The following is a 27,532-nucleotide window of genomic DNA, read 5'->3' as shown; positions in this document are numbered from 1 at the left end:
AAAATACACACAAAACAAACCCCAAAACACATTCCTAACAGTCTGAAAAGCAAAATAATAGAACCAGAACTTGCCAAACGTCCTAATGTCAGTTTTGAAACATGCACTTGCTTTCTTCCTACAGATACCAGACATTAGTGTTTCCTAAAACATTAAATCACTGGCAAGTTAAAGCACAAAAACTATTAGCTATAGATGTATTTTAAAACTCCAGATCTAACTAAGCTGTCATTTAGACTGATAATGAAATCAATAAGAGACTGAGTCTGTGACTCTTGCTTGACTCTCCTTGCTACTAATAAAAGCATAACAACAGACTTTGGTAATAGTTGGAGGGGAGGAATAGCTCAGTGGTTTGAGCATTGGCCTGCTAAACCCAGGGTTGTGAGTTCAATCCTTGAGGGAGCCATTTAGGAATCTGGAGCAAAGATCTGTATAGGGATTGATCCTGCTTTAAGCAGGGGGTTGGACTAGATGACCTCCCGAGGTCCCTTCCAACCCTGATATTCTATGACCCCCTCTAACAGTCACTCAGACAATTGCAGCACAAGAGGGGAATACCCAGGTTAGTATTATGGCAACTTTGCATGGTATATACTGTGCTAATTAGCAAAGTTGTATCACTCCATTAAGGTATTCCTACTGCTACAAAAGTATCTGTCTGCAAGCCAAGTGATTTTCACGTAAGGGGATGCCAAGTTTTACAATAACTGCTGACAACGTAAGTCATTAGTTAACTTTACTTTTAATTAAATGTTCATCCATTTCAGTAAATGATTTGAATAACGTAAATTGTAAATTTACAGTTATCTGGATAAAATGTCCTTCAATTATTGCATGAAGGAGCGAGGATTTGGCTTACTTGTCAGGATTCTCCTTGGGTGCTGGGAATGACTGAGGATTCACGTGAGCCAGTGTAATGAACTCATTCTTTTCCAAGCTTCCAACTAGAATACGGATTTTTGACTCCACCAAGCCCACCCTGAATGAATAAAAAAAACTTAATAAGTGGCAATTTAAAAATACCTGAAATACAACACACTTCTGGGAGGAAAAAAGCCAAATTGTTCTGGTTAAACCAATATCTGGAAATACCAAGTAACTAAATACTGGGCCAGACAAGCTCACTCCAGACCAATATTCTAATATTACTTTCCAACAAAGCCACATAGCTTTGTTCAGTGGAATTCCATATCATCTTGTCTTGGAGTTATGATGACCTTGTCCAAACTGCCTGTGCCCAAAATGACACTAACAATGAAAGATTTTGCTGGGTGTAGTAATTAAGATACTATGCATTGGTAAGTCTTCAGAAATCAAATATTACCCTAGCCAGGAAAGGCCGAAGGCAGAAAATTGAGAGAGGAATGAATTTATATTCAGATGAAGTTTTTTTTAAAACAGTTATTTTACTCTAACGCCTAAACATGTGAGAAAAAGATGTATTTGTTGAAGATTCAACACCTCTGCTGTTTCAACTAAGGTGAGAGAACTCAAATATCTGAGAACCCCAAATAAAAACCAGGGGAGAGGGAATGAGATCTAGCTATTCAGGCCTTCGCCATACATCATAAAACTCAAGGTAATATCTTTTTAAACCTTTGCAGGTTCTTTCAAATAGAGTACTGCAGCCAATAATATTCTCCTTCATTCTGTTTCCTTAATGAATTTCTGGATTAATGAAAGATGAGCAACAACATTAATTGTCTTCATCTATTTAATTCTGGAACACAATCTTCACTTATTTTACAAAAAAAATTATGTATTACTTGTTCATTTACAGCCCACGTTGGTTGGATAAAATTATTTTGAAATTTAATAAAATTAATAAAAAACAGCATGCATGATACTCACCATTCTAGTCGCTGTTTTTCTGTTGGTGCACTTGCTAGAAGTACAATGTAATGCCTTTGGAGATAAAGACAACAGACTATTCTATGTATGTCTGACACTGGACATTCACAGTTATTAACATCCTTATTAGTTTAAGCTACAAACCCAGACAGAAGAATAAAATAAACAGTTAAAAATAATATGCACCTTATAATAAAGAGCTTAAACCATCTACAAAAGGCTGCAGAGGAGTCTGGTATTACATTTTTTTTTTCCAAAAAAATTTCAACTCACATTGATGTCCACAGCTGCATTAATATCAACAAAAGGGTAATAAATGCATGGAAATACAGTAGCACTTAAGCCAAAATCTCAATTAAGTGAGACTATGACTTAAATTGCCAATTGCAGAAGGCTACTCATGTTGTGCAAGCAAAACTAATAAAAGTAAAAAACAAATATTCAGAGTTCAACCACAGGGAAGTCTGGTGTTTTAGTCACAATTACCTTATTTCTCAAGACATAGCTAGATGACTGATTTGATACACTAGTTTGAATATTTTATCAAAAAGATAAATATAGCCATGAAATGTAATATAAGTAGTGTCAACTTTAAGAGTTTTTCCAAACAATTTTTCCTGAAGCTTCCTGAAGAGTCTTTCCTCTCCCCATTAATCTGAGACTTCAGGATTTACTCTAGAATAATCTACTATATTTACAGGTTTTCAATATATTGAGTCAAAAATCTCTAACTGCATAAAACTCCAAAATATTTTTAATGAAGGAAGAACTAGAACAGTTAAGCTCAAGGGAGGTGGATGGACAAGGGAACCTCATTTAAAGACAAGGATTGAATTAAATTTGTTATTTTTTTTTTAAAAGATTAATGGAATAATAATTTCAAGATGATCTTGTAAAATGGTCTCAAAAGCTCTCAAAAGCTCCACCCTACATGCCTAAGACCTGAACCTGCAAAAATTTAGACACGTAAATTTATACACTGAATAGGTTTACTCACACTGTGTTAATTAAATTAATGCATACCTAAATCTTTTCCAGATTGGGGCCTAATTTTTTTAAGCCAGTAAGATATGGGGCTCTCTCATAGTATATTTCATGGTTACACATACTGATTTTTTTTTTTTTTTTAAGTTAGTGGATAAATAAGACTGTCCAGAAAATTGCGACGTCAATAATAGTGAAATGTGATACTATTCCACAAAATCTTGGGAAAACTTGCAGGTCCACAAGTCACTATAAAAGTAACTCAAAACCAACAGATCAATCAATATGCACACACATACCTTACATTGGTCTAAGGGGGAAAATGGGCTAAAAGTATTCTGGACTAATAGAATTCAAAGGCTTGTACTTTAAGAAACGAAAGGGGGCATGGAAGAAGAAATTTATTCTCTTTTTAAAGTGGCTAAAATGAAATTTTACTATAAGATTCATTTGGTTATGTTAGTATTATCATGAAGCACTTGATGCTAAGAAATGTTCTTAGTAAAACAATGTTATCAGTTTTTAAAAACATACTTGTGAGTAACCACTAATAAGCCGTTTAAATTCCACAGAACTAAAACACTACTTAGAAATGTGCAGCGTCACAGTTACAGATAACTGATCCTTTTCGGAGTGCTATTCCATGAATTCAGCAATGTTATTGCACGAAAATTCATGCACCTGAAGCGGAAAATGAGGTTCTTTTAAATATTACTACTATGTTATCTGACTTTATACTGTTATGTAATTTTAATACCAACTCTTCTTAATGAGTACTAGATTTTTTAAATTGTTCTACTTGACACACCAACAGGATCTCTCACAATGGGAAATGAACCTTACTAGTAATAGATTTTTATAGTGAAGTGGACATATTTCCAGGTATTTAAAAACACTCAGTTTCCAGTGGTATGTTGGAAGCTGCTCTTTAAAGGCCTTTAAGAACAACTCTATGAAAACAGCTTGATAAATCTAAAATCCTTGACTGGTTAGAGAAGGATGCTTCATATTCTGATTATAAATCTCTTAAATAATTAAACCACAGTTACTGAAATCCAGATTTTAAATAAACTCAAGTCTATTAACAATCCTTGTTTAGACAGGGTCAGTGAACACAGGTTGGAATTGAGGAGGAGAAGGAAGGGAAAAATCAAGATAACCAGATTTTGTGATTAAGATAGGATTTTGTGTTGCATAGCAGGGTGAGAAATAATTTCGTCACAGGATATCTAGTATTTCCAGCTTTCCAGTGAGAAAGTATTAGTTTCTAGCCACTGGTGCTTCACAAAACATTGGACCTTAAAAATTGTCATGGGTCCTATGACTAATAGCAAGTAACATCTTATTGTAATTTTCAATCCCTGATATTCTTACATAATTCTTTTAACTTTACAATATCTTTGTTGCTTTACCATGATGTCAGAAGAAAATAATAATCCAGCTATTACAATAATTTTTTAGCAGTGTGACCACTACTGGGAAGTACAGTATATTCCTTTCAGAAACATTTGAGTTTTCTTCCATTATGCCTCTTCCTGAACAATTTTTTAAAAATCAAGACTACTGAATGAATATATCCATAATCACATAAAAAGCCAAAAGCCATACATCCTACTATGCCTCTTTTATTCAGAATGTTTTGGAAAAAATGTTGTAATGAACAATTGAGGGTACCCATCCGGACTTGCCTACTTTAAATAAGGTTTCTCCAAATCTAGGTTTAGTTATATTTAGTTAATAAATGTAAGTCCTATTATGTGCACAAGATACATTAATAAGTAAAGTACCCCTTTAAAGTTTTCTATATTTTTATTTACTACAACTGATATTGTTTACTGAAGTTTGTACAATGTGTTTAAAGTCATTGTATATGGAGAGTATTTTATTACCATACACTTTTTATTTCTAAACTCGAATATGGAAAGAGTCCGAACCATTTCACTTTGTCATGTAACTGCAGTCAGATGTTATACCATGCTGGTAACTTTTTGTTTGTTAATTTTTGTACAGGCACACAGTCCAGATGTGATGTTTTCTGTTGTCCCCTTAACATAGTTCACCCATCTAGAAAATGGAAACAGTAACAAGTGCAAACAGCCTGAGCTCTGGCCTCTCAAATTTGAAGCAAGTATTGTGAACTAGTCAGACAAATCAGACAATCTTTTCTATTTTGAAACCCCTGCAATTCAGGATATATAGTAACCCCCAAAGTTCTCTAGACCATTTGGAATTCACTTAAATTAAAAATTCATTTGGGAGAAATTAACTGTCTATTCTGCTGCTGACGTATTGTTTAGCAAGGCAATTCTCATTAATAGTGATACACGTATTTAAATTATGCATTTATGGGGTAAGAGTCAAACAGGTTTGAGAAATTATTTTAAAAGGTGAACTTCAAGGCAGGAACCATGTCATCTTGTGTCTTGTACAGCACCAAACATTTTTAAGTTTCAGCAATAAGAGGTTTGAACCGTACAAGGATAAAAACAAGGTTGAAAAAAAAATCTAGTTTTCAGATCAAAAGGTTTGGCCAAAGTAGCCCAAGTTTCTTATTATTATTGATAATGCATTTTTATTTAGAGTTATTAAAAGTGACTAATCAAAGTTTTAAAAGACCAATAAATCTCTTCTATACATTGTAATTATTACTTTCAAAGTCCTCCCAATTCTGAATATTAATAGGCTTCCATGTACCACTCCATAGTCAAGAAATTGGAAAGTCAGTCATTTTAAGTAGAACCTACAAAGCTTGTGCACTCACTGATTGCAGTGACTAGTCCATTGTAGTGCTGCTGTAATTACTGATGCTGGTGCACATGCCAGGATATAAAACTATATTAAATGGGTCTTATTTCAAGTGAACTCAGCCCTGTTAGCATCTGTTACTTTCAAAACTGGGAGAGAGCATTTGACAAACTGGAAGGGCATGTACTTTCAGCCTTTTTAGAGGGTAGTGCTAACAACGGAGTGCAAACAAAAATTCACGTTATAAAAAAATGAAATCACCTTAATGAAATCCATTAAAAAGTTTTCAAACTGAATCTCCAAGATACAACATAAAAGCTGTTTAGGTGTTTTAAAGCTTTTATCATGCAAAAGATACAGAAACAAAACACAGACACATTATGATGGTCATCAGTCTTTTTTTAATGGGGGAAAACTGTATATTTCAATCTTGTTTAGATTAATACATAACCACCCAAAACAGGAACAGAATTATAGAAAATATTTAATCTTAACTCCAAAAGTGGGTCTCCAACAAAACTGAGGGCAAATAAAATGTAGTCCATATATTTTAATAATTTGTATTTATTATAAATTACATTTTTTCAGCAAATCCAGTATACATTTAAACAAGCTTCTCCCCTACAACCACAACATACCAGTAGGAACCCTTAAAATGTCTGTTAGGCCTCAAGAACTCATTTCCTAGATTTCTCTTAAAAATAAATGTTTAAGGATAAAAATTCTGCACGTCTTTTCCCTAATGTAAAGGCATTACATGGCAGTTAGAAATAAACTAGCTGCAATAAGTATTAATATATTCTGAAGCCTTGATGAGCTTTATTTCTTACTGAGGAAAAAACTAGTAAAAACTTTAGTCCGTTGAGCTGCCAGATGTACTAAAGGATATATTGTATTATTAAAATTTATGTTGTTTACCATTATGGTAAAAGAAATACACCTTTCTAGTGGAACAGTCTTAAATATCTACTTTACAGGGCTAATTTCCTCAAAAAAATATTTTGTTTGTGGGGAGGCAGACTTCATTTTACTTTACTTGATTTTGGGAATCTCTCTATCGACAATAGCAGCTCATTACCACCACTTAGAACATTTGAACAACTGGTCAAACTAACTTCTAACTCAAGTATCCTAGTTTTAACATACTAATTCTATAGCTCTCCAGTAACATTCTGCATATCTGATCATCTATCAGCGTGATTAATTATACTATGGAAAAGAAGAAGAGCAGTATAATCATGTTATTTAAGTTTCTTATCAAAAATTGAAGTAAGAGAGGCAAAACTGATCTCAAAATCAACCAGAAGAAATACCCTCCAACAAAACGGAGAACTTTCAGGGTTTTTTTTGTGTTTTTTTTTTTGTTTTTTTATAAAGGATATAACACTTTAAAGGTTTCTAATGGAAGTGTTCAACCATACTTAATGCTACTGATGCAAGTGCCTGTCTATAAAGTACCATTAATTTTGTTTGTAAATGATAAAAACTTAAACATGTCTGCCATGCCATGAAATACATACTTGTACTTTTGAAAGAAGTTTGGAGCTTCAAAAAGTTTGGACCACTCTGCCTTACTCAGCAAAATTTCATCTGTGATAGCAAGACCTGAATTATAAAAACACATTTAAATCTTTTTCACACAGTTGATCCACACCACGTATCCACAAAAACAGTCCATAAACTAAACAAAGGTTATTTCAAGTTAACTGCTAATTTGCTCTTTTTAATCCAATGGTCTTCTCTTCCAACAACCTTTGCTCCCAGTGATATTTTGTATGTATGGTCATCAGCTACTCAGTGTGTGTTGTTACAAATTTTCTTACAAGATTAATTGGACCAGACTATTGTACTGCAAAGCTCTTCTACACCACCAGAGAATTTTATTCTCTCCTGGTTCTTGTTCACTTTCTTGGAATAAGGCTGAACATGCCGCAGAGGAAATGTGCTAAACCCAGAAAGGAGAGGAAAAGGTTTTCCTTATAGGGCTTAAATGCTCTTCAGGATGAGAGTTACGTGTTGCGACAGATGACTATTAGAAATGGGAGAGTGAGCACAACACCCTGATGAGAATTATCAGTATTTCCCCATGTGCATCAAGGCCTTGCCTGGCCAAGACTGTCTCAGTAAATGTCCTTTGACTGTCAGAAGGTTTAACTCAACTGAGGCAAGGTACCATTCTCCCAATTTTCTTAAAGAGCTAAGCATACTGCCTCTTTAGCACCACTAGCACCTGCCAGCAAAGATGACAGAATTGCACTGTAGTCTTCCACATGGTAATGCAGACAGTAAGACCCCTGAAACAGCTTAGAAAGAACCAATTGTCAGGCTATGATTCCCACTTACAGAGAATGCTACTTTCCAATTAATAATGATCAATTTCTGGAAGGAAGAAATAGGAATTTTTATAAATATTCTATTAAATTTCAAAGTTACAGACAAAATATGAAGCAAAGACAACTGACTGAATCAGCTGCTTTAGGAAGGATGCCTGTTGCCAACTAATTATTCCAAAACAATGTTGTGCCTATGATGGAATTATTTTAAAGTCTTTTGGAATATATAAGAGCATAAGATAATACTTACCTTGTTTAAACTCCTCAACCATGACCATCCGTGTAGAAACGGACACATTGTAGGTAGAGTTCTGCTGTGGGTATGCTGGTGTAATTATAGGCATAAGATGGTACCTATCACTGGGATTTACCTATATATAACAACAGCCAATCAGTTTTCTTCAAGCACACACAAAATAAAAAAATTTGGAATTCTCTCTTTGCTAAAATGAATCTTAAATGCCAATGTAACAAGTGAGATCTTAGTATACAAATTAGACTGAACAACTGTGCACAGAAGTTGAGAATACTCAAGGATAACATCTTGTCTGCATATTCCTACAGGTAAACTATATTGTGGAAGTTATTCCAGACTCAAATAGAACAGGGAAGATCATAAACTATCAGCATGCCTCACTGTTGATACTGGGTAGTTTTTAAAGCTAAAAACACCAACTGAAATAGATTAGTGGTGAATTTATTATTATTATTACTACATCTGCAATGGAAGCTGTGATCATACTGAAACACGGGTACCTCGTTACCACTTGAGCACCTTGGACACCTTCAGAGAAACAGCTGTCTTGAAACCCTTTGAAATATGATGTTTGATTTATATCTATAACACTACTGAAAATAAAGAGCCAGTCTAAGAGGAAAGGCTCTGTGCATCCTGAGGGAAGCAGCACTTGTGTTAATATATCCTTTGTTAAAAACCAGCACATGGGGAAATAAAAGAAGGAAACAGCAAAGACAAAACTACATTTAAATAATGTTAAGCTAGTGATCTTGTGTTTTGTCAGGTTGTAAATTTAAAGTTAAGGCTGAAACCCTGTCCTTAACTTACCCTGTTTTGTTTAGCTACTACAGCACATATGGTTCGTAACATCACACACTGACCTCAAACCCCTACAACAGGAACAATAGGGTGACTTAAGAACATTGTTTTAATCTTACTTTACATCACAACCCAGACGTTATTTAAATGTAGATTTTTGTCAAAGCAAGCAGAAAATATATTTAAAAACATAGGTCATGCAGTACAGCCTTCAAGCCTATTGTGCTCACACTGGTCCCCCCACTCTAAGATGAACCCTAAGAACATTTCACGATTGGTGAAATAGTACATCTCCCATTTGTCAATACCCCCTATTTACACCTTAAATAATAATAGTTTTAATTTTAGCATAGGATGTTATTTTGAGTCCTTGCATGTTTTTCATCTTTTAAAGTGAAAAATATAAATGATGGAGATGCTACGAAGTAGAGAGGTCAAAATTATGGTAACTGAAAGAAAGGCAAAGTTAGTTTTGTTTTTTTAATATTTGTATTCCCCTTTGGTCCAAACCACAAAGGACATATTATTGCAAAATTTACAACAAATACACCACATCAGTTAAAACACAATTTTGAAAATAAGTTAATTAATCACCCAGAAAGTGAAATGTCATAAAGAAGTGTGATCAATGTTCTAACAAATTGCTTTAGTGTATCCATCTATTTATATAAAAATTGTACAGGGAGCATTTAGCAAGCATTTATTTAGATCACGTACTGCTGAAATTGGACAAGAAGTATAGTTACTGAGAAATCTGGAGTTTAAACGTAGTTTACAGAATGTAAACTCATTATGTTCTGCGCAATATAGAAGAATTATAGATGAAGTTACCAAAAAGAAAATGTAATATCCACACATTAAGTTCATTTATAATCTAAAAATAAAGTTTCCCTGGGTTTCTTTAAGCAGTTGATTTTACTCTACTATACAGTGTAATTTATAGGGGGAAAAAATAATACACTAACCCTTGGGTCCCATACAGGCAAATTAAGATTGCATTCTTCTGGCTGTTTCAATAGCACTGGATTTGGCCATTCCCTGTTTAAAAAGATTGTAGCACTGAATAAGACTAATGGACATAATGACTTATTTTGTAAAATATACAATACGTTTGAATGTGATTCTTCTTCATTTTGCCCTCCTGGCACAGCATCAGATGACTTTTTTTTCCCTTGAAGTCAAGTCAGTCTACTGTCTGTTTTTAGTCGCTGAGCTAGAGACTTTACATGGATTTATAACAATTTGCTCCAACACATTAGCACAAAGCACTTTCTGAGCCTCTTAATTAAGGGATTGAAAAAAACAAGTAGCTGTAAAGCAAACTTCTTTAAATTGCTCTTCAAATATACTCAGACTAAGTCAGAAGGGACCATCCTGATCATTTAGTCTGACCTCCTGAACATTGCAGGCCACAGAACCTTGAGCACTCTTGTAATAGAAGCATAACCTCTGGCTGAATTACTGAAAGAATCACCTCTGAAAAGATGTACTACTAATTCTGTCTTCATGCTAGTTCTGTTCATCGACAATCTAGGGAAAAAACTATCAGTTGTGACTATGGTACATTGCTGTATGATTAGTTATTATGAACTACATGCACTAAATTTAAAGGTTTTTCCATCCAGATTATTAAAGAAAAAGCATGCCGAATGAAACACTTTTTAAATGAAATGCAACACTTCTTCTCTTCAAGATGCCCTTAACCCTATAGAGCACCGCCAATTAAGAAGTACATTTAATAGTTTAATAGCCACCAATTAGGTTTTTTTTTTTTAATTACTATAAAAATGACTATTACCTGCAATGGGGTTTCTCAATATTTGTGCATTATGCTCTTTGGCAATGCACATGATTAACAGTTTTTAAAGTCCTCAGATAAAACTGGCAATGTATATACTTTGAGTTTACAATACCCTATAAACAGGGGGTTTCAACCAATCTGCTGAATCAGTATCATGTGACATGAGGTCAACAACTTGCTACTTAGAAATCAAACCCCTAAAAACACCAGGGCCATCAGACGCTATGAAGCCACTGGACTTTCAGATAAAGTGAACTGTAATAATGGTCTTCATGTTAGCAAGTTAAAGCAGACATGCTGAACTTAGTATCTAGTTGTCATTTTGTACAAGGATTTTAGAAAGTTTCCCTCAACATCTCTCACAAGGGAACATACAGCTCAGATACAATCCTTCAGGGATATTGTAGCCAACTATTTTCTGCAAGTTACATGTTTTGCCAAATTTACTTTGCATTTTAATGAACAACCCCCTTGCACACTACCATCATTCCTTAATGTCTAAGAATATACAATAATTCTTGAACATTTTCATGCTCTTTTGGATTTAGGACTATGCAAGGGTCACATCTGAAAAGTGACAGAGGTCCTGAGTTACCACAAATATTTTAAAATCTTCCAGTTAAAAACCTGCAAAATTTTGTTTTGTGTTTGTGGTTTTTTTAAAAGGCTAAATACAGGCGAGTCATCTTACGCTGGGGTTACGTTCCGCTGTCAGCGCGTAAAACGAAAATCGTGTATAGTCAAAATTACATTGAGTGTAATGGCGGGAGGAATCACCCGCACTACAGGTACAGTATTTAAATTGTTATTTTTCTTTTTTTGTTTTTGCTGACCGTGCAAAGCTGAATTCACACATGTTAAATGTGCATAAGATGAGACTCTCCTGTAGTAGTATGTCATATAACCTTTAACAAAAGGCTGTATTTTCTACCTCACCATATAACACAATTCACTAAAACAGAGGCAGCAATATACTTCGTAAACTACCAACTTAACCTGATACCAGCTGAAGAAATGCCATAGAAACAAGACTAAAATTCAGTGTCTACAAACAATTTTATTTTAGTGTAATCTAAAATTAAAACATACCATTTAGAAAATACCAAGAAAAATTTATGTACAAGAGTTGATGCTATTGCATTTGGATAAAGCTGGCAAGTTCTTGCTACTAACATAGCCCAGGAAACACCACCAAGGAAACCTAGTATATTGGAATAGATGTTGTGGCCTGTTGATGCAGGGGGGAAAAGACAGAAGAAGAGAGTTAGTCATCATCATCATCATCAGTCACCACTGATAAGAATTTATTGAGAACCTGTTTTCTGAGACTAAACTTACGTTTTGCCCACAGTTTGATAGCTCTCAGTGTTAACCTGAAGTTGTCGATGTTTGGTACTAGATGTAAAATTTCATCGGTTACCCTGCAACCTGGCCAACAGAAAGCACCTGTTACCTCCAATGGTTAACAATAAAGAATCTGCCCTCACCCCACCTTCAAATCCACTAAAGATTAGCACAAGAAATTACGTTTCACACTTGGCTCACTTTTATTTTGAATGTGAAAAGGGTGTTTGCTTTTAATACATTTTCATATGCTTTTTATTATGTTGTACAGCAGCAGCATTTTGGGGAAGAAAGGATAATTCATATAAGAGTTAGGGCTGTCAATCGCAGATAACTCATGATTAATCACAGTTGTAATCTCACTTTTAAACAATAGAATACAACTGAAATTTATTAAATATTTTGATTTTTTTTTTTACATTTTCAAATATATTGATTTCAATTACAACCCAGAATACAAAGTGTACAGTGCTCACTTTATATTTTTATTTGCACTGTAAAAATGATAAACAAAAGAAATAGTGTTATTCAATTCACCTCATGCAAGTACTGTAGTGCAATCTCTTTATCATGAAAGTGCAACTTACAAATGTAGATTTCTTTTCCTTCCATAACTGCACTCAAAACCAAAACATTGTAAGATTTTAGAACCTATCAGTCTACTCATTCCTACTTCTCGTTCAGACAAACAAGTTTGTTTGCATTTGCAGGAGATAATGCTGCCTGCTTCTTGTTCATAATGTCACCATAAAGTGAGAACAGGCGTTCGCATGGGAGTTCTGTAGCCGGCATTGCAAGATATTTACGTGCCAGATACGCTAAACATTCATACGTCCCTTCATGCTTATCTGGCACATATATACCTTGCAATGCTGGCTACAGAACTCTATGCGAATGCCTGTTCTCACTTTATGGTGACATTGTGAACAAGAAGCAGGCAGCATTATCTCCTGCAAATGCAAACAAACTTGTTCGGCCAACCGCTCAGACAAACAAGAAATAGGACTGAGTGGACTTATAAGCTTTAAAGTTTTACATTGTTTTATTTTTGAATGCAGTTATTTTTTGTATATAATTCTAATTCAACTTTCATGATAAAGAGACTGTACTACAGTACTTGTATTAGGTGAATTGAAAAAATACTATTTTGATTTTTACAGTGAAAATATTTGTAATAAAAATATAAAGTGAGCACTGTACACTTTATATTCCGTGTTGTAACTGAAATCAATATCTTTAAAATGTTAAAAAAATCCAAAAAATATTTAAATTGTATTCTATTAACAGTGCGATTTATTGCATGATTAATTTTTTTAATTGCTTGACAGCCCTAATAAAAATTAAAACATACAAAAGGGAGGTACCTGCATAACAGCAGTATACAAACAACAGAAATATGAAGAGCAGAGATGTCGCACCCTGACTTCTTATAACTAGGGCCAGATTTTTAAGCAATTTCATTGCTATGGAATTTGACATAAAATTGGACTGCAGAATATAAACAATCATGTTGAAAAATTAAGCTTATAGCCCTCATGGTTGTGAAATCTTCCAAAACATGAACTACTGCAGTGGTGAATTTGCAAAGGAACAGCCTCAAACAACAGCTCTGAGAGATATAAACTATACATTAACTCAATGGAGTACCAACTCTGAAGCTCACAGATGCATTATAGTACTAACTAACTGCTTCACCAATTTTAGCAAAACTCCTCTAGTTAATGTATGGTGGCAACTATTGCTGTTAAACTCAGGGAGACAGCTACTTGGTGGGAGCCAGGAGTTCAAGGCGCCTTAACCAAGACATTTCACACAAGCAGAAGGCACAATGGTGCTGAAAATTTGAAGGCCAAATAAAATTGACTTTAATAGAACAAAGAATACTGTCCTGATTACATTTTTATTCCATATTTAACCTAATAAAATGCCTATTTTTTTTAAATTTACTTGAAGCAGTCAGAAGTTCCAATTTGCCATAGAAACCAAAGAGCCCTCACTTCAGATTTTATGCCTATTTTGTGACAAAACATGTGACCCCGGCTACAGAATTGCAGCACTGTTGCATTATATAAAAATGCAATTTTCATCTACACTTACATTTTGATAAGTCAATGAAAATGCTTATTTCACACCTCAGAAGTTAGATCAACTATAAAAACTTTGCCAAATTTATTGAGGGTCTGACAGGACCTGGCAAGTAAACCTGGTATTAGGTAGGCCTCAAATCAGTAGTGTTTTGACATTCCTACTTTGCCATAGAAGAAACCTACCTACCTACCTACCCCCCTCTCCCTCTCCCTCTCCCTCTATATATATATATTATATATATATTTATATATTTATATATTTATATATTTATTTCATGAATAAGTAGCTTGTGTGCTAGGTGAGACCTCCACAACCAACCCAATTTGAAGTTTCTAGGCTTCAATATTTAATACATGATTTGACAAGAAGGCATAAGAATCTAACAGAAAGAACAGCCAATTTTTCAAAATGCCATATCATAGTATTGGCTTGCACAAGTTACTTTAAATCTAGGCAAGTTGAGCCACCATGAGTTCACTTAAACTTTGCAACTCAACTACATACTTATTGTACTGCCTCTCTCCCCCACCCCCCATTAGACACTAACTTGACAGAGAAACTGATACTTAAAAATCCAAAGTTTTATACATACCGTTAAGACTTCGTATGCATCTAATGTCTAAATTTTTAAGTAGGCTATCATCTCGAAGGTCCAAATCCTCAGGAATAGTCTGCAGTGCTAATCTTGCAAACAAAATATCAATCTAAAAAAAAAAAAAAAAAAAACCACAAATTTACTTTTAACCCTCAATCAAGTTATTTAGTGCATTATTTTAATCAAGTTTTCTATCATGACAAAAAAGCACTTATTCCCTTTAGGGTAACTAATCTCTTTCCACAAACTAAATGGCCTAAGCCTGAATGCGTTTACCCCTAATAAGTGTTAAAGAAATGCTCTCAGCATCCGCCCTGCTTCCTATGGTATTACCTCTAAGTCGACTCTAGGATGCAAGAAACGACCCAATTCATCTAACCTGAGGTTGAATAGGGAAACCAGTCTGAGACAATTTTCCTTGCAAATATCATTGAATTGCAGAAAAGTAGTAAATAATTTGCCTGGCACTGAACTTGCTGAAGCTTACATGTTACTAATTAAGACTATTGATTTGTCATGGCCATGTCCTGTGACTTTTAAATTTTTTGTTTGTTTAAACAGAAAAAAAGTCACGGTCTGAAATCCTGGCAAACCATCAAATGGGTAAGTGCTCTGCATGGTTTGTTTAAAAAGACACGAATTTGGCACTATATGTATACAGTGTAGTGACATACAGTTTAAACACACTGAAAATATGTAAGTATTATTAAATGGTTTTGAACAGTTTTTAGTGTAAAATGAAAGATTTTACTTCCCCCCACTTTTAAAACACTTATTCATCAGGGCATCATGAATTTTCTTTTTAAAAAGGAATGACTTCTGCATATTTTCCATAAGTTTCTCCCTTTTTTGCCATAACAAGCATCATTATTAATCGTAACTTCCAGATGGCAACTGGATCCAAAAGGGCAGACCTCTGCAATCACATGCAATCAGAACCAGAGTATACGTATATATGCCTCTAAGTGTTATACAGGACAAATATCATTCGCTGATGTTTACAAGGCAACTAAGGAGGGAGGAAAGTTTGCATTTCCAACCTCAGATTGGATGAGCCAAGTCAACACAACAAGGATTTAAACATAGACCAGAAGCGCATCTCTGACACATCAAGTTTCACCTGCCCAGACTGTGCTTTTAATTCTTCCATGCTGTCTGACAATAAGTTTATTCTGGCTGGTAAAAAGGTTCAGTCCTCCTAGGAGCATCACACAGAGCCAAGGAAAGAATAGAAAGCCAAAGACGTTCAGTGACAGCAGCTTCAAAACATCTACAACAAGTTCTGGCCCCAATAAATGAATTATGAAACAGGAAAAAAGATAAAGTAGACCTTAGTCTATCACGCATAGGCTGACAAAGGACATTTACTATATATTCTGAAGAATGTGCTTTAAAAATAAATTCTCAATATACGAAGCTGAAAATTTAAAACTCTGCTCGTCCCTGGTGGCTGAATTTCAGTGTACTGTGCTAAAAGTATCAGCTTCGATTAAGCTGCGAATTCTGCTTTCAAACTAACAACTTCAAAATGCAGTTTCACACTGAGCCTGGAAGTTGACATGGAAGCTGAACATAGATTTTTTTTAAAAAGACTGAACAAAAATCTCTCTCAAATAAAATATTAAAGGATAGATGAAGTTAATATAGTAAGCGACAGTATTTTTACAAGTACCAGCCTACAGTTTTCATCTCCGTGAATGAAAAGTCAGAAGTGAGGAAGACCCCTTTTATTTTATTTCACTGGAAAAGATCTCAACATAAAAGGCAAGATGTAAGAGGAAACAAGTGTGACAACGAAGACCAGTGGCCCCACTGGCATTAGGGACAGCAGACTAAAGCACACTTTCACCATATCCGAGACTGTATTTTCTCTTTTTTTCCTTAGGGAGGAAGATTCGCTCAGCACCTAGAGCATGGGAGTTCCACTTCCTCCTGTCCTTATGCCTCAGGATATAGAGGAAAACCAAAGACTCCTGGTATTCTGGATACAACAGATCTGATGAAGGCCTGGCAACAGACACACACAAAATCTTCTTTGACATTTTCAGAACTAAAAATACTTGCAGTACTAGATGGATGATTCTGGCAGATTCAGAAGGCAGCATGTGCAGACTCTCCAGCACTTACACCAGGGGTTCTCAAACTGGGGGTCAGAACCCCACAGGGGGTTGCAAGGTTATTGCAAGGAGGGTCGCAAGCTATCCGTCTACACCCCAAACCCCGTTTTGCCTCCAGCATTTATAATGGTGTTAAATATATAAACAAGTGTTATTAATTTATAAGGGGTGGAGGGGTCGCACTCAGAGGCTTGCTATGTGAAAAGGGTCACCAGTACAAAACTTTGAGAACCACTGACTTACACTTACATGAAATGCCTCTGAAGTAGGATATTATGGAGCCTTTGAAACGGACCAGGACACTGCTGGTCTGAGCACCAACTTTTTTGATCTGCCTTTTTGGGCCTTGCACTGATGCCAAGCCCTTTCCCTTCAAGAAGAAAGTCTGGGGGTAGTTCTGTCTATTCTTCCACGTCTAGGATGTGAATGACAGACACTAGTAGTATTGGTATGTTGAATAACTCTCCCCAAGATAGACTGAGCACCAACTCTATGACATGGTACCCAGACAAAAGCTGAGAATGGACCCAGACAAAAACTACATTAATGGTTATCCAAAGTACTATAATTAAATTATTAAGGGCTAATCTACATAGAAGTGCTACAGTGGTGCAGCTTCACCACTATAGCATGTCTGGTGAAGACACACTCTGCTGATGGGATACAGCTCTCTCCAAGAGGTGGCAGCTACGTCGGAAGGACATAGCACTGTCCACACCGGTGCTTAGGTTGGTGTAACTTATGCTGCTCAGGGGGATGGCTTATTCACATCCCTGAATGACATAAGTTATACTGACATAGCACTGTAGTATAGACAACCCCCACAATTATCTAACACATAAAAGGAAGGTTAAGGGTTTTAACCATGCATCAAGGATCCTGCATAGAGAGCTAGTTGTGGAAAAAACTGGAGTTGGCTGGGGGAACTGCATGTCCCTTATATAACCACAGTCCTGTAAGTGTGCCACTACAAGTTTGTGTGTCTGTGGCATCCAAACACTACTCTTGTAGAAGCTTCTCAAGTCTTGTGGTGCCCAGGGTATATAACTGAAAATGGAAAAAATACAGAAGCCACCTTGTTAGTGTTACATGACTGTAATTCTTCATTACTCATTTTTAAAATAAATCTCAAGTGCAGTTACAAGTGGACACAAACTGTTTTAAATTATTCTGATACTGTGACAAAGGAGCTATGGTCTAAGTTTATTTTTTTGGAGAAGGGAAATTAATAGGAAAATTAAAAATGGGTCACATATCTCAGCTATCTGTGCCCAGCAGAGATAGACACGTGGTGTTGCATATATGCTACTAATTCAGACAATGGTGCTTGTGTCTTGCTGACCTTTCACTACCATAGAGGCATGAAATCCCTGCTGGGAGTGGGAGGTCAAATTAATGGGGAATTTTTTCAGAGATGGTGACATAGGACAGAACATAGAGCAGTCAAACCACATGTGGTACTGTCAAACCAGACACTATGAGAGAAGCACCTATGCAAAAATTTCCAAGACTAAAACCATTTGCCATGCTACCGGCACAAAACTCTAGAGAGGCTTGGAGATGTTGCATCAATTGTGTAGGCTTTACCTCTGTAGGTATTAATGCAAAATGAAACAAGTCAGACTAATCCAGAGGCAAGGTAAATTGTGGTCAGGAACACAATTCCTGGGAGGAGGGATAGCTCAGTGGTTTGAGCATTGGCTTGCTAAACCCAGGGTTGTAAGTTCAATCCTTGAGGGGGCCACTTAGGGATCTGGGGCAAAGTCAGTACTTGGTCCTGCTAGTGAAGGCAGGGGGCTGGACTCAATGACCTTTCAAGGCCCCTTCCAGTTCTAGGAGATAGGATATCTCCATTAATTTTTATTTATTTAAATACAACACCTTTCTACAGAGATTCATGCTGTCGAGCATTTGTCAAGGAAAACGCAAATAAAAGAGGCTGGGAAGGAGAAAGAGAAATAACCCAATCCCTCACCCACAGTCCAAACCAAAATAGCATCTGTAAAGAAATACAGAAGCCAGAGTCAACAGCAGGAATGTCAATACCAGTACCCCAACCTGCAGCAGCTATTGGGATCTCTGACTCACAACCCCAACTCTCAATACATAAGAGACCGGGAAAGGGAGAGGAAAATCTTTCCAGATGCGGGAGAAGGAATTTTCTCCGTGGAGGAAATCACTCTTCTTGTACTCATAACAAGAGGTAGGAGACAGACCTGACTAGAAGGGATACAGGATGAAGAAGCATAACTCAGAGCTAAACCTGGGGGAGGAGTTGTGATTCAAAAGAGCAAAAGATGAGAGAGTATTCCCATGCAAAGAATTCTGAACCTCCTAAACTACCTGCCAGTGGATAACCTAACCCAGTCAAAAGGATTTGATAAGAGATCTCTGGAGGCACAGAGTTGGCATATTATCAACAAAGGAAACTAATGGATTGATAGGTGGTCAGAGAGACTACTTTTAAGAGATGTAAACCACTCACTTCTGTTTTTTTAGTAACTAAGCTGAAAATACCATACCTAAAATGTAAATCTAGATATAAATCTAGCAAACTATCTTTTACTATTTTCTCTGTTTTTAATAAATCTTATCTTGAGTTCAATTGCTCGTGTCCATACAACATCCCCTAACAAAAAAAAAAAAGTCCTGTAATTTGTAAGGAATGGTGCTGAAAGGCAATGAATTTCTGGAAACCCCCACCATCTCTGTTAAGAGGCCTAGAAAAAGGCAACCACCACTTGCAAAAAGTTGTGTTTCATTGAAATAGGTAAGCAGAAAGGGAGAAGCTAAAGACCAAGGCGAAGACAGAAGCTGGCAGTGTTGTCAGTCAGAGATGTTAACTGGAGTTTGAAAATATTCGGACCAAAAGGATCACCTTGTTCTCTTTTAGCAACAGATTTAATTTTTGAAGTAATTTTGAGTTTGAAGACTGGACAATTAGGTGTTAATTTTTGTTAGAACTAGTTAAAAAAAACGTAAGAATTTGTCATTGACTTGCAGACAAAAAGTACTCTATTAGTACTAATACTTGCAACATTCAAAAGACAGCCTTGTGTGATCAGCAGTTCACACAAGCAGTCCCCTTGACATATACCTCTAATAGGAATTACACACATCATGGGGAACCCTAGATGTGTTAATGTTTTGATTATGATTATAGTAAAATAAGACTCAAAGACAGCTGGCTAAACCTTACCTCTATCCCATCAAAACACAGTTTGATAACTGGGACAAACGCCTCTTCAACAGCCTGGAAAAATAAATGTTCAGTATTATTTTCGACATGGAAAAGAGTATCCACAAATAACACAATGACCAATTTAAATGATTACTACGACATTAGAATTTATATTGACATTTCTTCTCCTTCAGACTCAAAATGATTGCAATAAATAGAAGTAACTGACATAAATCTTAATACACAGTAGAAGTTAGACGCTACCATTTTATTAGATAAGTTACAGTTATTTTCAGTTTATGTCAACTAAAACCGTGGTGTGAATCCTGTGGGATTTGACTGCAGTCTTTCCTACTCTTAACAGATGTAAACCACTTTTGCCTTACTTATTTATTCTGTACTTTTTCTGTTCACTAATTTTACATCATCATTTGTGTCCTAACAACTCTTTGGTAGAGGACCAACATACCCTTAAGTCTTTTACTTCTTCCTGTAGTTTCAGTTTTTCATAAAATGAGGTGAAAAAGTCACTCCTGTCAACATGCCTTGGTGCAACACACAATGCATCAATATCAGCTCCTAAAACACATGTTCATAAACACCATGAGGCTACAGACACTATACAAATACACAGAGAATACCAGCAATAGCCTACAACATAACATTCTATCAACAAAGGAAAATGCAATAGTCATCCTTCATACAGCTATAATCTAAGTAGAATATATTTCAAGATGTGCTCCAAAAGTAACAATTAATGTGTCTTTACAACCACTGGACATATTGAAAATACCTACATCTCTCTCTTTGGTAAGGGAGGTTTGCAACAATTTTCAGTAACTGTACATTAAAATCCTGAGAATCCAGATATACCCATTCCTCATATAATTTTTTTGTATGTATCTCTTTGTGACTTAGACCTTCTACCTCCCAGACCTTGAACAGAAAGGATTCCAGGATCTTACTTTGAACTGACTCTCCCTCCTTAAGGCATCAAATGAAATCATATACTTACCATGGCCACATGATACTTCAAAGCCAACGTAACTTTTCTAATGTCTTACATATGACATTTTATAAATACTTCATTAGGTCAGATATATAATTTTTTTCATAAGCAGCAAGGTAAATTTTACCTTTTGTGTGCACCCCTAGTCGGTAGGATCCAAACGTAAAAATTTTTCCTCCAACATTTTCTATTACAGATTGTGGAAGATTCTAATGGAGCAAATATACAACTAGTTATTTTATAAGCAAAAGTACATTCAGACAATGGACAACAGTTACAAGAGAAAACATAACAATGCAAACAAAAGTAATTCAGAAAATAGATGTTAAATTGCATATATTAAAGCTTATTCCTGTTATGATAGTTGGTTCTAATTTTAAATAAATACACCAATAGCCAGAAGTTATCCAATTATCAATGCTAGGTCACAATAATGAAATTTGGTGGCAGACAGGAGGTAATAATTTGATACTCAGGAACTATGTATATAACGTGACAAATATATACTATAGTGCTAGAAATTCGATGACACTAGTTGTAACCATTCTATTACTTGGGATTTAACAGTCGAAAGACGGTTTGTGGACACAGTGTTCTGCTTAAGCTTGCTGTAGTAACATTTAGCACATCTGAGACAGACAGGAACTTAGTCTATTGCATAAAAACTAAGGTGTATCTGATCTAGTATGCATTAACCATGAATTATGTTTACAACATTACACAGTTATTTCTTTCAACTGTGATTTACTTCTAAGAAACTTACTAAATATAAATGTATCCAGGACAAAAATCAACAAGATGGGAAAGTATAGTATTTAAAACTACCAACCTAAGCCCCACTTGCCAATTTTCATTTTACATTCATTTTTCACTTTTATTTTAAGGGTTTTCCTCTTCTATTTAATATTTGAGTACACATTCACACAAAGAAAACCAACTATACAGAGAAAACAGTAAAATCAATTACACACAAAGTAAGTTGAAAAAAGGCTTTTAGTTATAGTCATCTTTGGTCTTAAATATATTACATAAAAATTCACAGAGAAATGTGATTTTCAAGTTCATATCTCTAAGAACTAGAAAATGAGAGTGGCTTAAAAAGTATGGCCTGACAATTCCAAAGAGCGTTGTAAAAAAAATTTTAAAAGCCATTACTGCACTAAGAAAGTAACAATGAAAATAGTAATTAGGTGCCAATTTAAATAAGTTCCTATGAAGTTTAACTCTTCAGAAAAGTTAAAATAGCTCAATGTAAAACAATAAGATCTTATATTTTGCTCTATCACATAATATATTTATCCCAAAAAGAACAGGAGTACTTGTGGCACCTTAGAGACTAACAAATTTATTTGAGCATAAGCTTTCGTGGGCTACAGCCCACTTTTTCGGATGCATAGAATGGAACATATATTGAGGAGATATATATATACACATACAGAGAGCATGAAAAGATGGGAGTTGCCTTATCAACTCTGAGAGGCCAATTAAGTAAGAGAAAAAATATGATATGCAAACTAGATACAGTCAACTAAGGCTTGAATAGAGACTGGGAATGACTGAGCCATTACAAACATTGAATCTATCTCCCCTTGTAAGTATTCTCACACTTCTTATCAAACTGTCTGTACTGGGCTATCTTGATTATCACTTCAAAAGTTTTTTCCTCTTACTTAATTGGCCTCTCAGAGTTGGTAAGACAACTCCCACCTTTTCATGCTCTCTGTATGTGTGTGTGTATCCTCAAAATACGTTCCATTCTATGCATCCAAGAAGTGGGCTGTAGGCCACGAAAGCTTATGCTCAAATAAATTTGCTAGTCTCTAAGGTGCCACAAGTACTCCTGTTCTTTTTGCAAATACAGACTAACACGGCTGCTACTCTGAAATCTGTATTTATCTCAGTCTCAAAAGAACTTTATTACTCCCTACCACCAGTTCAAATGATCAGATAAAACTGTTGATAATTTTAAGCATGAAGTTAAAATCCAGTTTTTAATAAGAATGTAATAAATTCCAATTCCACTTGAGTAGATGAATAGCTGCCCCCTCCGATCTGAAAATTAAGCAGCAGCTAAAAATAAAATGTCTCAACATCCATTAACACAGAAGTTTCAGTCTTGCACACCTATCTAGTAAGTGTTTACTAGAAGTGAAATCAAGAACATTAATCTTACTTTTATTTTCTAGTGAGATACGACAACAGATTAAGTGAAATACATCTCTTGAACTAGGAATACATGCTGGAATTATCTTGTATGCAAGAAATTTTAATACAAGTAACTCTACAAGGAAAATACATCCATACCTTGATTTCACTGATTTCCTGTATCCATTCCTTTACCAGATTATTTAACTTCCCCAAAATTAGAATCCTGTTGATACAACATCAGAATTCACAAATAAAATTATAGAAAACTAATGAGCTTTACTAAGATTTTGATCACCGTTACATAAAAAGGTAAATAAATAGAGTACACTGGAAGTTAATAGCAGATCTTATCTGTTTTAATACAACTACAGAAATGAATACAGTCTTCAAATATTTCCACTATTTTTTTACTCTAGTTGAATAAACAAATATTTCAGTTATTTGAACCAATAAGGGCTCTTTGGGATACACATATGCATGAACTGTACACACATTTTTAAGTGTGTGCATACCAAAGATGTGAACTTTCTATCATTTGCTCAGGTTCACATGTTTCCTGCAGTAATGAACAGTAGAAAGACGCAAGTTTCAGAAAGTTTTAACAGGAAAACTATAGAGGAAAGTAAATGGGACTAATACTAGAAGAGGGAATACATAAACTTACACTTCCAAATACAAAGACTAGCTTTAACTTAGGGACACTAAAAAACTGTTAGAGCTCTGCATTCTGAGGGATTTTTCACTGATTCCTACTGTTGAGAAGACAGACTCCAGACTCTGTCAATAATGTTGTTAATTTTGAAAACTAAATTTAAATATGATTTTTCATTTCACTGAAATACACTTTAACATTAGAAAGCAAGTATTGTAACATTCACTCACCTGCGCTGCAGTTCCTCCTCTTCTTCAAACACACCGAAGGGCTTTAGGGTATCAATTAATTTCTGGGTAAGTATACAGTCAATCTCCTTGGGGGCAGCCAAACTGATAGGTGAGGTAATGCCATAATGCTTCTGTAGTTGCTGTGTTTGTTGTGATCCCTGGTTTGTAACTGGACTAGAAGATAATTAGATAAAATTACTGTCAGAAACATGACAATTTCTATTTTCTTTCATCATCGAATAATCAACACAAAGACAGATCAAGGAAAAATCAGGATAAATCTTATTTGCAGCTATTAGACCCCATAACCAGATTAAGTTGTCACTTTAAGGTGAGTTTATGTAATAATTTTAATCTACTCTTGATCAAGGAGGGAATATTACTGTGAAAAGTTACTATAAAATGTCACCTTACTCAGATCTGTTCCCTAAATACTTTACGTTTAAAGTACTTTTAAAATCAACATCAACTAGTTGTAAACCAATGTACATGTCCACCAGTATAATTAAATTGATTTTAAAACAACTGTAATTAAACCAGTGCAATTTGTGTGCATGGACAAGGCCTCAATGATAAGAATGAGAGAACTTTGCCATCAGGAACAGTTTTAAGATAGACAAATAAGGGCAAATGTGGTCGACAATATACTTCAGAATCGGGGAAAAAAATACAACTTCAAAAGAATTCTACAAAACAAAATCAAGAACCAATTAATTAAATTTGAGCTGATTATGTAGAACAGTTTATTATTATTTTAAAAGAAGATCAAGTTTTATTACATAATACAGAAATTGTTTGGTAATTGGCCTATAAAGAAAATCCTGAAATATATAACCATCCTTGAGCGCAGATGACTGAAGTTCCTTAAAAACAATAGTCACTCAGATTAAAATTAGTGAACAGAATTAATATTTTTGACCCAAAACTGTCATATCTAAAGAACAGAACAATGAGCAGTGAAAAGATGTTTTGACTAAAAGATTATTCTTAGGAACATATATGAGCAACAGGGTGGATAAAAATCAATCATTTAATAAAAAAAATCCATTTTTAAAATTTCAGTCAGATTTTTTTGATAAAATGCTTTTTCAGGAAAAAAACTATCTAAAGATAGTTTTAATTAAGATATCTTTGAGCTATAATGTATCTCATCATGGAATAGGGATTATAAATTCTAATTCTATAGTATGAGACAATATATTCATGTAATGTTTAAGAAAAGTTTTGTAAATGAGTTCCAATAGTTCATGGATTAGGGAGCCAATCTTATGGAGTTCCAAGGGCTTCTGAAAAGATTCACCTAAATAATCTATACATCTACCCAATGGGACTCAGTGCTCAGTCTAGAAGATACCACCAGAGATGCTTAGTTTTGCAGTTCTCAAACTATGGATTTGTGTCTCCAGAGATAACATGCTTGTTAACAGCAATAGAGAGATAGAGACAGACCTCAACCCTATTGTCCCTCTGCAAATTTGTGTACACAGAGTTAATCCCTTACCTCTCTCAAAGTGCAAAGTTTCAAAAAGTTCAATGAATAGAAGATTGTTGGAGGCGGAATAGAACTGGACAAGGAGAAGAAGTCTGGAGATAAATGTGAGAAGGGAGGGACAGATAGTAGAAACAAAAGTGAAACTGTTTGAGCAGCATATTCCCGAAGTTTTGAGGTCTTTCTGAGTGTAGCCTTCATTGATTTGAGATCTACCATACCATTCTCTCACTAGAAGGGAAAATCTATAATTGCAGCAGGCCATTAAAGAGACTCAGTTTGGGAATAAGAATCATTCAAGAAATATATGTTTGCTGATGATGTTTTAAAGAAATTCACACAGTGAACTGGTGGAAAAAACTTAAGCACTTGGATTCAGAGACTGTTGAAGTGATAATCTCACTTTTAACAGCAGTAGCTTCTTCTGCCAGTGTAGAATGAATATTTTCTTCCTTTGGATTAATTCATTCCAAATTAAGAAATCGTTTGGGACCTGGAAAAGCAGGAAAGCTTGTTTTTTTTTTTTTTTTTCCAAATTATGAACAAACAGGAAAATGAAGGTGAAGATGACTGAGTTAGCTGCAGAACCCAATATTTTAAGTTTCTCATGTTGACCTAGCTGACAGTCGATTTTAATTTTGGTTTTTTTTTTTTTTTTTTTAATATTTCATTTAACTACTTTAAACAATTTTACCAAAAACAAATCTGATTTAAAAAAACTTGAATGTTTAACTAAATTAAAAAATTAATATGCTTGTTTTGTTAAAATATATGTTTGCTGTTGAAGAAAAAAATCCAGAATACACAATGTTGTTGTTTTCGTTAAATAAAACAATTTAAATGTCTGTCTGGTGATGTTCTCCTCATAATACAGCATGGCAAGAAAATCCTCTAATATTAATGATTAACCTGCTGAATTGGAGATAGTTCACGTCCAACTGACTTCATAAATATCTTCTTCAATTACCTTTGGTGACTGAAATAACCAATCATTCATTTCCTGATATAGCTGTAAAACTAATCTGAAAATTTTTCAAAATAAATCACTGTTTAAAAATGTATAGCGTGTACCTTCTAAAAATGAAACCTACATCTATCTCTGAGTTGTGAAGAATATGTATTAAGGTTATAACAAGAATGCACTTTTACATAGAAATCCATGATTGAATTGAGTCTTCCTGACTAGTTATTTAAATCATGATTTAAATCAAATACACCCTGATAAGCAAGACAAACAGCAGCTCAACAGCAGACTTCAGGGACTCTTATTTAGAAGCCACAAAGTTGACAGGCTACAAGAGGTAAACTAATATTTTTGTTAAGTATTTAGCCATCAAATTTCTCTGGATCTGATTAACTTCTTCTGGCTTATATTACAGCAAAATTGACAGCATCCACTAAAGTTAAGTTGCAATATGTTTTCCCTTACAGCCCAGCCCCCATGTTCCCTCCTTTTCCAATTGCTCATAACTTGAGAAATGAACGTTTGCACTGAAAGTTTTCCATGGTTCACTTCAGCACAAGTTAATTTTTGAAACAGTAAGCCAAATGTTTGAGAAATGTTGTTATACAGGTAGAACTCAAACAGCTTCATCAAATGTTTTACACATGCATAACCAGACAACGACCACAAGTCTGATCAAAATTGATCTGTACAGATCTCACTGAAATCTAAGAAAGAAGCCCACCTTGAAGGAAATTGTGGTTTTGAAATTATGAGCATCGAAAGTTTACTCACATATGCATACAAATTTTCATATAGGACTATTTGCTTCGTCTACGGTTTCAAACAAGGATTTTCAATCTATGCCACCATGCACAACCCTACAACCAGCCATACGTTTTTGCTGCCAATTACATATCTCTTTGTGATCACATTCCAAAATCATTTGCAGCCACAATTTC

At 34.9% G+C, this 27,532-nt stretch overlaps 1 protein-coding gene across 2 annotated transcripts in view; it reads right to left on the bottom strand.

The window, feature by feature from the left end:
* Positions 1 to 27,532, bottom strand: part of PAPOLA (poly(A) polymerase alpha) — an 80,114-nt gene that overhangs the window by 37,707 nt on the left and 14,875 nt on the right. For both annotated transcript variants that reach the window (XM_054028449.1, XM_054028448.1), the window contains exons 2-14: positions 24,139 to 24,312; positions 23,413 to 23,479; positions 21,236 to 21,317; positions 20,569 to 20,678; positions 20,118 to 20,171; positions 14,799 to 14,910; positions 12,113 to 12,202; positions 11,864 to 12,002; positions 9,939 to 10,011; positions 8,167 to 8,287; positions 7,104 to 7,188; positions 1,855 to 1,908; positions 863 to 982 (exon numbers count right to left, since the gene is read on the bottom strand). In XM_054028449.1, coding sequence (XP_053884424.1) covers positions 863 to 982; positions 1,855 to 1,908; positions 7,104 to 7,188; positions 8,167 to 8,287; positions 9,939 to 10,011; positions 11,864 to 12,002; positions 12,113 to 12,202; positions 14,799 to 14,910; positions 20,118 to 20,171; positions 20,569 to 20,678; positions 21,236 to 21,317; positions 23,413 to 23,479; positions 24,139 to 24,312 — 1,281 coding nt within the window. The remainder of the gene's footprint in view (positions 1 to 862; positions 983 to 1,854; positions 1,909 to 7,103; positions 7,189 to 8,166; positions 8,288 to 9,938; positions 10,012 to 11,863; positions 12,003 to 12,112; positions 12,203 to 14,798; positions 14,911 to 20,117; positions 20,172 to 20,568; positions 20,679 to 21,235; positions 21,318 to 23,412; positions 23,480 to 24,138; positions 24,313 to 27,532) is intronic.

This window comes from Malaclemys terrapin, chromosome 4 (genome assembly GCF_027887155.1).
Source record: "Malaclemys terrapin pileata isolate rMalTer1 chromosome 4, rMalTer1.hap1, whole genome shotgun sequence".
Taxonomy (NCBI): domain Eukaryota; kingdom Metazoa; phylum Chordata; order Testudines; family Emydidae; genus Malaclemys; species Malaclemys terrapin.
The sequence above is the reverse complement of the archived record's forward strand: the minus strand, read 5'-3'. Positions and strand labels throughout refer to the sequence as shown.